Below are 12,746 nucleotides of genomic sequence, written 5' to 3' on the forward strand. Positions count from 1 at the left end.
CCAAGTTCCAGCTGACACCAGTTTTTCTACCAACGGGAAGCAGCCCAAGAGGTGGGGGGGGGGCACAGAGAATCTTAGACAGGGCTCCCTCTTGCATCCAAATTTTACAAGGACGCTGCTTCCCAAATACACACAAAACCACATTCCAGGAAAACAAGGCAACTTCTTTTTACCCACGGAGTAAGCAAGACAACTTTATCAAGATAAGAGAACTTGCACTTTATTTCCCACAGATAAGGAAAAAAAAGTGGTGGAGCCAACAACAAGAAGCCACCCCACTGATCTTTCAGACGGAACCGCTCAGCTCTCCATTCTCTTCCCCGAAAACATGTTTAGGACTAAATATGGGGGGAGGGGCAAAAATGAAAGTACAGAAAGTTAGGAGAGATACAGGAGCAAAGAGAAAATGAATGATCCACGGGGCGGGGGCATAGGACTGGTAAAGAGATCACTTATTTAAGGCTTTTTAGAAGACAATCCATTCGGGGAGGGAGATTTTAAGGAGGGGAAAATTTTCAGACGTGGCGATTCAAGGGGACGGGGTAGCCCGTATTATTCAAGGAGGGATTACTCGGACGGGACAAATAGGGTGGAGGCTTTTAACAAGAAGCGGTTAGCAGGTGGAATAAACAGAGATAAGCAGAAAGGCTGAGAAGCTGTGAGGAAAAGAGCTATGCCAGAGATAGCGAGTTATGAACAATTAATTCTCGGGTGGGGCTGCTAAGTTACCGTTACTCGCTACTAAGTAGCACAGCTAACCAACCAAGTTTATTTTGTCCCTGAGGGGCAGTTCATTTGGTGGACCGTCGCCGAAGTGTAAAGTTACTGGAAGGGGGGGGATTTCGGGGGGGGGGAGGAGGAACTAAAGAAAGGGGAACGGTTTCGGGGGGGGCCTTGTTGAAGGGGGGAGAGTTTTGAGAAGGGACAAAAAAAGTCCCCCCCTAAAATGCCCCCCTTTAATTGTTTTCCCCCTCGGGCCCCTCCCTTTTTCCTCTCCCTTACCCGTCACCACCACGGGCCGCCGGGGCTTTTCCATGGCCGCCCTTCCCTGCCTCGCCTTCCTCCTGCCCAAGCAACTTAAGGCGACTGACTAACTGAGCGCCGCGCCCGCCCCCCTCAGGGCACGCGGGCCCCGCCCATAACGGCCACGTGAGTCGACCTGGCCCCGCCCGTCAGACGGCAGAAGAGACGTAATGGGCCAAGAAAAACCATAGAGAGGATTTTGCAGAACAAGAGCGGCTTTGCGTTGTTCCCCTCCCCTTCTGTTAAGAGCCCCGACCTGGAAAGCATCGCTGGTCACAAAGAGTTTTGAAATTTCCTCTCCTTATATATAATCAGTTCCGGCTCTCATTGCAAGCCTCCATTTGCACGACAAAAAAGTCCTTTCCGCACTTGTATCTCACCCCTGGTTTTTCAGAGTTCAACTTAGGACACAATACCTTGCATTTATCCCTGGTTATAACAGCGTCCATTTATCCTGGGACAAGTGTGGGGCGAAACCCGGGTGACCTCAATGTAATGTAATGTGGAAACAAAAAATCCCCTGAGATAATTACAAGGGCGAACTCTAGTGTAGAATGTAAGTTCAGGGGCAGGGTTGAACCAGCATTTAAGGTCTAGTGTGGAGTCACCCAAAGATGTAATAGTAAGAGAAAGCACATATAGGCAGTCCACATTTCCGGTTTCCATTCGACGCTTCCACGCACAGGGAGGGTGCAAACGCGACCTTCTGAAGGGGGGGGGGAAGGGCCCTAGGATGGAAGGAAGAAACATCGGAATTGACACCTAATATTAAGGACACGGAATGCCTACCAGGGTGTTTGGATGTGGATGCGGTTGACATCTCCCTGAGGTTCCGGCGCTGAGATTGTTGAGCACTTTAATGTATTGTATTTATTGTATTGTGATGGTTTTAAACTGTAGAATTTGTTTTAAATGTAACTAAATTATTTGATGTTTTATTATTGCAAGATTTCTTGCTATGTAAGCCGCCCTGAGCCCTACGGGGGAGGGCGGGATATAAATTTAATAAATAAATAAATAAAGAATCTTCTACGCCCCACCACTTCCTGTTCCCATTATGGACCGCTATGTCCGAGGCGGGGTAGAAATACGGATGAGGAGCCTGAAGGCATAAAAAGGGATGACGGCTGCAAGCTGATTTACTTCTGAGTAAATGTGCATACAGGCCTTTTCTCTCTCCCAGAACACTCTGCAGCTAATCTAAAAACAGATGAGCAAATCTGAAGAGAGAGCCAGTGTAGTCATGTGGTGGTTAAGGGTGCTGGACTAATATTTGGAAGACCTTGGTTCGAATCCCCACTGGTACCATAGAAACTTGCTGGGTGACCTTCGGCCACTTGCACTCTCAGCCTAACCTATTTATAGTTTTGTTGTCAGGATAAAACAGAGGAGAGTAGAATGCTGTAAACTGCCTCGGGTCCACATTGGGAAGGAAGGTGGGATACAAATGAAGTGAAATAAATAAAAAACAAAGCAGTGTCCAGTTCGGAATGGCTGGACTAGTCAGCAGGGTTGTGCCTATCCACTTAGAGCTTAACTGAGACGAAGAATTTCTCTCCCCTTGCAGGTGTTAAGCCTGAGTAAGCGAGGTAGGATGACTGCCTCATGGCCAAATCTCTGGTGTTATGGAACTCTATGCATTTGGTCTGTGCATAGAAATGTCACAGGCTGGGCTTTTTCTATCCGTTTCCACACACGGAGTATTCTACCAACTGCCAACAGGAGCCAGATATTTCTCTATTCATTATTTATTTGAAACATTTATTAGCCACTTTTCTCTTGTGGAACTCAAGGTTACAATACAAAAAAAATGACTATACAAATATATAAATATAAAAACAATTATTATGAAACCACACAAAAGGTCACAATTTTTAAAAAACCAATTAGTAAAATGCAGTCCTAATAAAACCATCTCCAACTGCCTCCTAAAGACAGAGTCTTCAGGAAGACTGAGAGGGGGCCAGGTGCACCTCTCTGGGGAGGTTGTTCCAGAATTGTGGGGCTGCCACTGAAAAGGCTTTTTCTCATGTGTCCACCAAAACAGTTCCTTTGATTGATTGGGCAAGACAGTCCTTCAGATACCCCAGTCCCAAGCCACCTAGGCTACCCCCTCTGCCCTCCCATCACATAGAAGCTGAGGACTCTTCTTACCCAGAAGTTAACCATCGTGGCTCCAGATTCCTAGAGATGCTGGCAGTTGCCATTTCCCACAGGTCCTGTTGGGTGATCTCTGCTCCACATTCCAAAATACAGAGATGGGGTTATTTCCCATCCACACCCTTTTTACTAAAAATGGGTGTTTCCTCTTGCCCACTGAGCGTACACCTGAGTGAATGTGTAATGAGCAGTGCAAGCGATGGGGTGCCCCAGTGATTTCTGTGGAGGAGACTTAAATTCTGCTGAAATATTTGAGTGGGTTGCCAATTCCACAAACACACATGAAGCTGTGCCATACTGAATTAGACTGTCAGTCCATCACAGCTACAGTCTGCACAGACTGGCAGTACTTCACCTACTGTCAGATTCTTTAACTGGAGATGCTGGGGATAGAACCAGGGACCTCCTGCGTTGCAAGCAGGTGCTCTGCAGTTGAACCACAACCCCTCCCAGGAGATCTCCAGGCCCCTCTGGAAGTTGAAAACCCCAGCAGACAGCATGTTTGTAGCAGATGGCACAGTTCTCTGCGTGGGTTTTCTTTAAAAATGTAAGAGAATGACATATTACATTGTCCTTAAATTTTTAAAATATTATTCAAAGTGTTGAATTTGTCCAAACATAGCGCTTAAGCCACAATGTCCAGAATGATACCGTGTGTGACAGTATGTGGCCCCCTCTTCTCCTTTCCTTTCCCTAGTGCATTCTGCCGGGAATGGGCAGGAAGACGGGCTCTTCAGCCTAAGTAGACTGGCTCCAATGGGAGTAGCTGTTAGCCTGATATCAGATCTTAAAAGCTAAGCAGAGTCAGCCCTTGTTTGGGCTTGGATGGGAGACCACCAAGGAAGTCCAGGGTCACTATGCAGATGGAGACAGGCAATGGCAAACCACCTCTGTTCACCTCTTGCCTGAAACCCCCATGAGGGGTCGCCATAATATGGCTTTTTTCTTGACAGTATTTTCCACCACCACCACCCATCTTTGCTCTTTGGAAAGCCAGTTGGTATAATGGCCCCAAGGGAAATGAAGGAGCATTCACAATAAGAGCCTTCTTTTCGATTGTTGCTGCCTGTTGGTTTAACAGGATGTAAATGTTGCAGGGAACTTCCTTTACAGTTAATCGTTTTCAGGAGCAAACAAAAATTGAGCCTGAAGTTCACATGTCAGCCCTCTTTCAACTTAGAATTGTTTCAGAGACTTGTTTCCCCCTATTACTGAAGCAGGCATTTATTATTCAAATAACTCTTTGACCGTATAAAGGGATAGTTGCTGGTCGCATTCCAGCCAATAGAGACAGAAGCAGGCTTGTTTGTTTTGGGCGGGAAAAATAAGCCTAGTTAGTGGAAAATCCCACTCTTATGATGTAAGACGTGACGTGTAACCTTGTTGCTGTATAAAAGTCTGGAGCCTGCGTTGCTCTGGGTTCAGTCTGTTTAAAGCGTTCTTCGCTGGCTGAACCTGGCGCCAATAAAGTTTCTTCTCCTCCTGTTGATCTGGTGGTCTTTGCTTGGGCTTAGGCCCCTTTAGCCGTGCTACATTACATGGTGACTACAATTGGCATTTATATCGGATCACTAGGAGGCCTATTTTTCCATAGAGTTTCTGATGACTCCTAGAGTTACCCAATGTCACTTCTGGGTTTTCCCAGAAGTAATATCATAGTGCATGTGACACAACATGTGCCCCTATGTCTCCACCCCCAAACTCCCACCAGTTGCTAGGCAGGCACGGTCTGGCAACCCTAGGGTGAAGGGGGATCTGATAGCAGGCATAGGGGGATCCTGGGCAGGCCCCCTCAAACCTGAAACCAGCCCTGGGCAGAGACATAAGCAAAGGTGACAGACAGCAGCCATGCCTGTGCGGCTCTGGTGGGATCTAAGGTCCTCCCTACCACAGAGGGGGGCTCTATTTACCACACAACACTTACCCACCCCTGTGTGAAGGTACACGCTTTTGTCTGCTTGCTCCTGTGTAGGGCTCCAATCCTGCAAGGCAACAGGTGCCATGCATGTTTGGCCAGTAGTCTGACAGTCACACCAAACTCCAGAGATGATCCTCTTTCCCACCTGGAAGGGGAGGAGGCCCCCTAGCAAGGGACTGTGCTTCCAGCCCGGTATGGGGCTGCTACTGTTCTTGCCAGCCCCCCTGGCCCCAACATCACTCCTACGCCATGGGGCATGCTGCTGGGGAGAGCTTGCTCAGGTTGCTCCCATACACACCCAGGATAGGTATGAGGGGGAAGAGGAAGGCAGCAACCAACTCCCGGGCCAAGGCTGCCAGATCTCTGCCTCTGCCTTGGAGAGTGGACCATATGGCATTATATCCCACTGAGGTCCCCTCCCCAAACATCCTCCCTCTCCAGTCTCTGATCTATAGTATGGAAGGCTGGCAGGTAGCCAGCTGCCTTACCTAGTATCTCTCCTGTCAACATTCTACTTAGGAGGCTGCTGAATTATGGTCCCGTTCACACGGAGCATTTGCCACGCTAAAGATACGAATGATAGGCGGATTTTACAGGCGGGATCACACCACAACATCTGGGAAGGGTAGTGCACCCGTAGCTAACCCGTGGCTTCTTACCAAAGATACGGCGTAAAAAACTAGTACATACGATGTGCTAGTTTCCGGAAAACGCGGGGCAAGAGTGGGCGTCTGATCGCGTTTCCGCTGGAATCCCGTGGCATCCGGCGCCCGTCCATGTCCCGTCGCAAACCGGATTTTTTTTTTAATGTCTACACAGGATGTGCACAAACGCCCACCGGCACATGCGCACACTGTGGTGAGGGGAAAAAATTCCCGTTTGCCACGGAAGCGGCGCCTAGCGATTACCAGTGTGATCACGTCGTGCCACTTCTTTGCCGCAGTGCAGGATAGCCGTGTGATCGGCACCTAACGGCATACCCACGGGACCTCCACGGGACATGTGATCGGACTGCCGTGCGTTATTTTGCTCCGGGGCAAACAGCCACGCTTCCCCCCCCCCCTGCATTTTCCAGCCCATGTGACCGGGACCTATAATCTTTTTCCTTTGCCTGGAGGGAAATAGATCTTATTTTGCATATTTGATTACAGTCAGTTATAATTACTTATAATTAGACATTGCAGTGTAATGAGTAACACAGATTAATGATGGACGCTTATCAAGACACCGTATGAATATATGTAGTCTTTTAAAAATGGTTTCGCTTATCTTGGTCATGATTGGTAGGACTTTCCTCAAATGAAAGTGGTGGTGGCCAAATTGTAAATGTCATTAACTGGTCACCCAGCAAGCTTCCATGGCACAGTGGAGACTTGATTGTATTGACTTACTCTGTGTAATCCTCCTTGAGTCCCAGTGAGAAATAACGTAAATATATACATTCAGATGAGTTACCGTGTTGGCCTGAAGCAACAGAACAAAGTACGAGTCCAGCGACACCACCTTTAAGACCAACACAGTTTAATTCTGGGTTTAAGCTTACACGAAAACTTATACCCAAAATTAAACATTGCTGGTGTTAAAGGTGCCACTGGACTCAAATATATAGAAGCCTTTTTGTAAAACTGTAAAACAAATTATATAATGACGGTTAACATTTTATTTTTCTTTTGAAATTTTGATTTAGTATTTGTGTTTTTGCTTTTCCTGATTGCTGTTTTGTTCGTGTATGGTTTGTGTATCTCTCATGTGACTGAAATAATAAAGTAAGGCTAAAAAACAATAGAACAACATACCTGCGCTATTTTTTTTTTACCTTGGCCAGGGGTCATTTTTTACTTGGCCCATTCACACCACTTGGCTAACACACTTCAAAGCAGGGGTGTTGAACTAATTTGTTATGAGGGCCAGAGCTGACAGAAATGAGACCTTGTTGGGTCAGGCCATGTGTGTCATAAAATGTAATGCCAGGTAGCAGAGATATAAACTTTATAAAGGACACAAACATAATTTTTTTTACTTAAAATAAAAACATGCTTAAAACATTAGCTCTGTATGCTGCAAACCTGCTTTTGATTTATTGACATTCACCACAGAAATCTCGTGTTCAGAGTTCTAAGTCTAGGACCCAGGTAAAAACATGAAATGGCTGAGTGATTAAGAGTCTGGCGCAAGCTATGATGCAGCAGCAGCAGCAGAACTGGAAGCAGGAGATGGCCAGTTCCACTGTGGGCCTGATGGAAGCCCTCTGGGGGCCTGATGCTTCTTTAAAGCCCTATACGGCCAGGGGCCAGCATACCTACAAGACCACCTCTCCCCATATGAGCCCGAGAGAGCACTGAGGTCCACAAATCAACATCTCTTTGTCCTTCCTGCCCCCAAGGACATCCGGCTAGCCTTGACCAGGGCCTGGTGGAATGAGCTCCCATGTGAGATCAGAGCCATGCAGGACCTATTGCAGTTCCGCAGGGCCTGCAAGACGGAGCTCTTCCCCCTAACTTCTCTAGGGCTGCAGTCACACACACGAAATAATCCACTTTCACTCCACTTTCAATGCACTTTCGAATTGGATTTTGCCAGTTCACAGAGTAAAATCCCAGTTGGAAAGTGCATTGAAAGTGGATTATTTTGTGTGTGTGACCGCAGCCTAGTCCTAGTTTTTTGACCCAGCTCTTTCCAGCGAAATTGTCCACCAGTGGCCTGATTCTGACTGGTCATCTGACTACCTCTATAGTTACACGGTATTTTATGATATTTTATGTGTAAATTGTTATTTTAATAATGTTTTAATTGTATTATTTAACTGTTGTACACTGCTCTGAGCCCATTTGGGGTCTAATAAATAAATAAATAAATGTTTGACACCCCTGCCTCACAGGCTTGTAGCGAGGATAAAACATAGGCGAGGAGAATGATGTAAGGTGCTTTGGGTCCCCACTGGAGAGGGAAAAAAGGATATAAATTAAATCAGTAAGTAAATAAAATATGTCTATGCGTGTTGACCGAGGTAGAACATTGCAGAGATAATCTTATTCCGCCTCAGCGAATCGCAACGCCTCTCGCGATTGTCCCGACCTAGGGCATTGTGGGAAACCTCTCTCTTCTCACTTCTTCCTCGACAGCGGCTCACCGTGCAGCATGGTGGGTAAAAGGAGTTCCCGCCTTGCACCCCTGTTGCGTCATTGCGTTCTGAAGCTTCCCTTCCTCCCATAGGCGGGGCCGGGAGCTAATTAGCTCGCTGATGCACCGAGGAGCCTAGAGCAGACAAAGTGGGGACGGAAGCGGAAGTTGGCGGTTTTGGGCTGGTGCCTGAGCGGGAAGATGGTGAGGTTGTGGGGTGGGAGGAGGCTTCTAGTGCCCTTCTTGGCATGTTTATTCCTAAGTAATCCCCCTTGACCTTAAAGGGGCTTCCTCCCAAGGCATTAGTGGAAAGGGGGCTGGGGTGCGCTCTGTAGGGTGGATGAGTAACAGGTTCATTGTCATTTTGTGCCGAGCTGTGCATGCAGTGCGTCAGGAATGTCTGCTCTAGAGGGGCTTGCAACCTAGAGAGCCTTCTCCACGTTATTGATTGCTGTACTGTACTGTGGGTGGTTTGCCAAAGACTATGCCGGCCTGGTGTCTGCTTTGAGGGGCTTTTGTGTCCCGCTGGGAGAAAGTCTGGCTAGGCACTCTTAAAATGAAGCAATAGAACACAGTTTGAGTCCACTAGCACCTTTAAGACGAGGAACGTTTAATTCTGGGTAGAAGCACATGAAAGCATATACCCAGAATTAAATGTTGTTGGTCTTAAAGGTGCCACCGGGTTCAAGCTTTATTAAAAGAAAGGGCTGCAGCATTTTGCAGGGAGATTGGTGCAACTTTGTGGCTGAGCTGGAAGTCCAGAGGCCCTGGCATATTATGATGTTTCTGCTACAGTGTTCTGTGTATAACGATGAATTGAAGTTAACTTAGCATAATAATATCCTTAATCTTAGTGTGGGTTCCTATTAGCCTGGCAGCAATCTTTAAGGGAGGCTAACATAATTAGTGCTGTTCTGGTATTGTGGGAGGGTAAGGCTGTGAGAATGTGATGGTCTGCAACAGCCCAGTAAGTGAAACCAGTATTTTGATCTGCAGTTTACCACAAGCCTCCCTGGAGTTTACCATAAGCCTCCTGGTACTCTGGTGGCTGAAGTTTCTCAAAACCAGTTGTGTTAGTTGGGTGGGGGGTGGGGTGTTAGAAAAAAGCAAGAGAGGAAGCACTAAGTACTTTGCATGCTTACCTGGGAGTAAGCCTCCTTAATTTGATTGGACTAACAGAAGGTAATTCCTGTATCATTGGCATTAACCAAGGTGTACAGTGGGAAATGCATTTTCTGGGGCAGGGAATAAAGGCAAATCCTGGCAGATTTTTTAAAAAAAGTTTTAAAGCAATAATGTGGGTGGTTCTTTGCATGACTGAGGTGAGGTTTGGACTAGGGCTTTGTTGGTTTGTGCTGCTTGCCCCTGGACTGCACTACCTCTTTAAGAAAGGGGAGCAAAGTGAGAGTGGGTGTTTTCAGCTGAAAAAGCTACAGTGCTTTGACTGTGTTTCTGTCTCTTGTATGACTTCTACAAGGACTTGAAAAGCTGTTTTGGGGTTCTGGCCTCTTGAATGGTTGAGGATGACTGTGGTGTCCTCTTAATGTGGGTTTTTCTTTAAGTCATGGGGAAGAAACCTGGTGGCATAGTAGGTACTGGCAGGCTGTAACTTCAGGCTTGGGTGGGAGGGGATGGGCTGCTTTTAAAAGCTGAGGGCAGGATCCTGGCAACAGTAGTGGCGGAGGTCTGCTGTGCCAACTCTGGTCACGTACTGGAGAGAGGATGTTAACATGCCTTAGGTTCAGGAAGCTGACTTGCTTTGTTGGCCTATTTCTCCAGCTGTCCAATTCGTCTCCCCTTGCAGCTTCCCCTGTCCTTGCTGAAGACGGCACAGAACCACCCCATGGTGAGTAACGAGGGCTGTTCTCAGAACCCCAACATTTGTGGAGCTGGGGGGCACAGACCAGTTTTGTGAATTCATGAAATTCAGCATCCAAAATCCTTGCAGCACCTCTGTCTTGAGGAAAGTGGGATTTATGGGAAGTTCACCTGATTTTTCCTGACTCCACCCTCTTTTCTATTCCGCTTTTGCTGCTGTTCACATATGCACACATGCACATACATACACCATCATATTTGTGGATGGCCTGGGAGTCCCTGCTGCTGGAAGGTGGTGCAGGAGGGTTGCCTCCATATGGGAGCCTGATTACAAGATGCCTGGAAGCCACTCTAAGTTGGTGCAATTTAAAAAAAATCCTTAATTGTTGTGTATTTATAATATATACTATGGCAAATACTGTGGCACTAAATGAATTCACAGTCAGTGTAGCCGCCTACATAGCCCTGAGCAGGCCAAGTTTGCCAGAGCCTGGAAGCCAAGCAGTCTTAGCCCTCATTAGTATTTGGATGGGAGACCACCAAGGAAGTCCAGGGTTGCTACGCAGAGGCAGGCAGTGGCAAACCACCTCTGCTCGTCTCTTGCCTTGAAACCCCCATGAGGTGGAACGTCATGGGGTTGCCGTAAAGTGGTTGCAGCTTCACCGCACTTAATTGTTATGAAAGGAGTTCACTGTGGGCACATGTGTGGTCTTCTTCATGTGCCTGTTTCTCTGCAGACAAGCTGCTGAGTTGGACCTGGTTCTCCACTCAGCAGATGAGATGGTCAAGGCTGCATCACTTCCAACTACAAAGGGGGGGGGTTACACCTGAAGGGATGCTCCCCCACAGAAAGCTGACACATCAGAGCTCTTTCATGATAGGCTATTTTTCTTTGTGTAAAGATTTTCAACACATGGTTTCTTGTGAGCTTTCCTTCCTTTGAGCCCCCACCTTCAGTCTGAAGCCTCCCGTATGCCTGGGAGAACTGGGCTTAAGGCTAGTTAGGCCTCATGGTAGATTTAGTAACTTTGTCTTTCCAGTTGGTGGAGCTGAAAAATGGAGAGACTTACAACGGTCACCTGGTGAGTTGTGACAACTGGATGAATATCAACCTCCGAGAAGTCATCTGTACCTCCAGGGTAAGGGCAGCTGTCATCCTTGCGCCCTTTGGGTGACCACCAGTGTGGACAGAGGGTACAGCCTCTGGGCTGCTGAACAGGGAAACCAGCTTGGGGAAAGGTCTTTTTTTTTTTTTTTTAGCTACCCCATGCATGACCATCACCACCCTGTGCCTCTGTCCGTACTTATTCCTTTCTAGTGCAAGACTGGAATGTGGAACCCTGGATTGCATGCCCTGGCCGGCACCAGACCCAGCTCCAGCTGGGTGTGCATCAGTGTCGGAGACCTGGCAAGTCAAAGCAGCACACGTCTGATAAACCACAAGTTCTCTGGCCCTGACCCAACCCTTCCTGAGGTCTTGTGCCAATTATATTAAAAATGGAATGCTTAGCAACAAAAATCTGGCTTCCTCAGCCCTTGCCCCTTCTTTCTAATCCAGGGAGAGCCCTATCCTCGGAATCCCTCTGTGGCCCTTCAGCAAGATGTTTTCTTGGCTGTCATTTTCTGTTTGTAAAGTCTCTGGCATAGAGTCCAGTAGCGCAAGATTTCCGGGGTCCCCGCTTTCGAGAGTCAATCATCAGATACCCTGGAAATCCCGTTGGGTCTCTGAGGTGCTCCTGGACTCCAGTCTAGCTCTTCTACTCCAGACCAACATGGCTGCCGTCTGAGACGGTTCATCAAATGCATGGTGTAGGGATCTGTTCCACTGGGGGTTGAGTATGGGGCTCACGTGAGGAGGCCTGCGTCCAATTCCCATTCAGCTTTACCATTTTCAAGGTGGGTCTTGGCTGCCTGGCAGGTCTGTTGTGCTCCTCTAGTCTCCCTGGAGGGTTAGGCAACTATAGTCGGCTAATGAACAATCATTAAGGAATGCCATGAATGCTGTGGGCTGACTTTCGTTCTGTGAAATCTCTTTCTTGTCTTTACTGGAATCCACACTGTCTACTTCCATATTTTGAGTCTGCAAAGCAAGACTATATTCTTGGAACAATTTAGTGATGGTATATTTGTCCCACCCTCCTCCAAAAAGTTCACTGTAGTAGATTGGATTGTCCTGTTTTCATTTATGCTTGCACAACAGCCCCGTGTGGCAGGGTAGGCTGAGAGAGTGGCTGGATTTGAACCCCGGTCTGCTCTGTCTGGCCACACATTGAGCCTGATGCAGGGCTGAAGTGGAGCCCTGCACCCACTTCCTTGCCTTCAGCTCGTCTGGATCTCATAATTCCTCGATTGAGGCGTAACTTTCCTGTGATCAATCGCCCTGTTGTCTTGGTTCACACCCAGATCCTGCCAGCCTGACGTTCTCTCACCCAGAGCTGCCAGCCCAAGCCCAGGGATGAACTAAAGGCTGCTTTGCACAGACTTTCCGCTTTTGAGTTTTTCTTAATGTTTTTTCCAAAGCCTTTGAGAAGTACATATTCCATGTGCAGGCAGTCTCTTCTGCTTCTACAGCAGACCTGGGGGTAGAGGCAGAAGGCGCTTGCCCACTTCCTGTCCAGCTGCAACAATGCCTCTCTACCTAGCCCAAGCAGAAGAAAATGGCTACCCAGTGGTAGTGACAGCCAGGTGGGGGTGGGGAAGTGAGACA

The 12,746-nt window shown here is 47.6% G+C and overlaps 1 protein-coding gene and 1 long non-coding RNA gene across 2 annotated transcripts in view; one reads left to right on the top strand and one right to left on the bottom strand.

Moving 5' to 3' along the window:
- The window catches only part of PGPEP1 (pyroglutamyl-peptidase I), a 30,272-nt gene extending 29,199 nt beyond the window's left edge, over positions 1–1,073 (bottom strand). The window contains exon 1 of the mRNA XM_015411495.1: positions 1,003–1,073. Within this exon, the coding sequence (XP_015266981.1) occupies positions 1,003–1,036 (34 nt within the window). The 5' untranslated portion in view covers positions 1,037–1,073. The remainder of the gene's footprint in view (positions 1–1,002) is intronic.
- Positions 1,074–8,377: 7,304 nt separating this feature from the next.
- Positions 8,378–11,173, top strand: LOC107110697. The gene is made up of 3 exons (XR_001482531.1): positions 8,378–8,425; positions 10,026–10,067; positions 11,080–11,173. It is a non-coding gene; the product is annotated as an uncharacterized LOC107110697 (long non-coding RNA).
- Positions 11,174–12,746: the final 1,573 nt, after the last annotated feature.

The sequence above is a fragment of the Gekko japonicus genome, unplaced genomic scaffold, assembly GCF_001447785.1.
Source record: "Gekko japonicus isolate JY-2015 unplaced genomic scaffold, Gekko_japonicus_V1.1 scaffold5400, whole genome shotgun sequence".
Classification (NCBI taxonomy): domain Eukaryota; kingdom Metazoa; phylum Chordata; class Lepidosauria; order Squamata; family Gekkonidae; genus Gekko; species Gekko japonicus.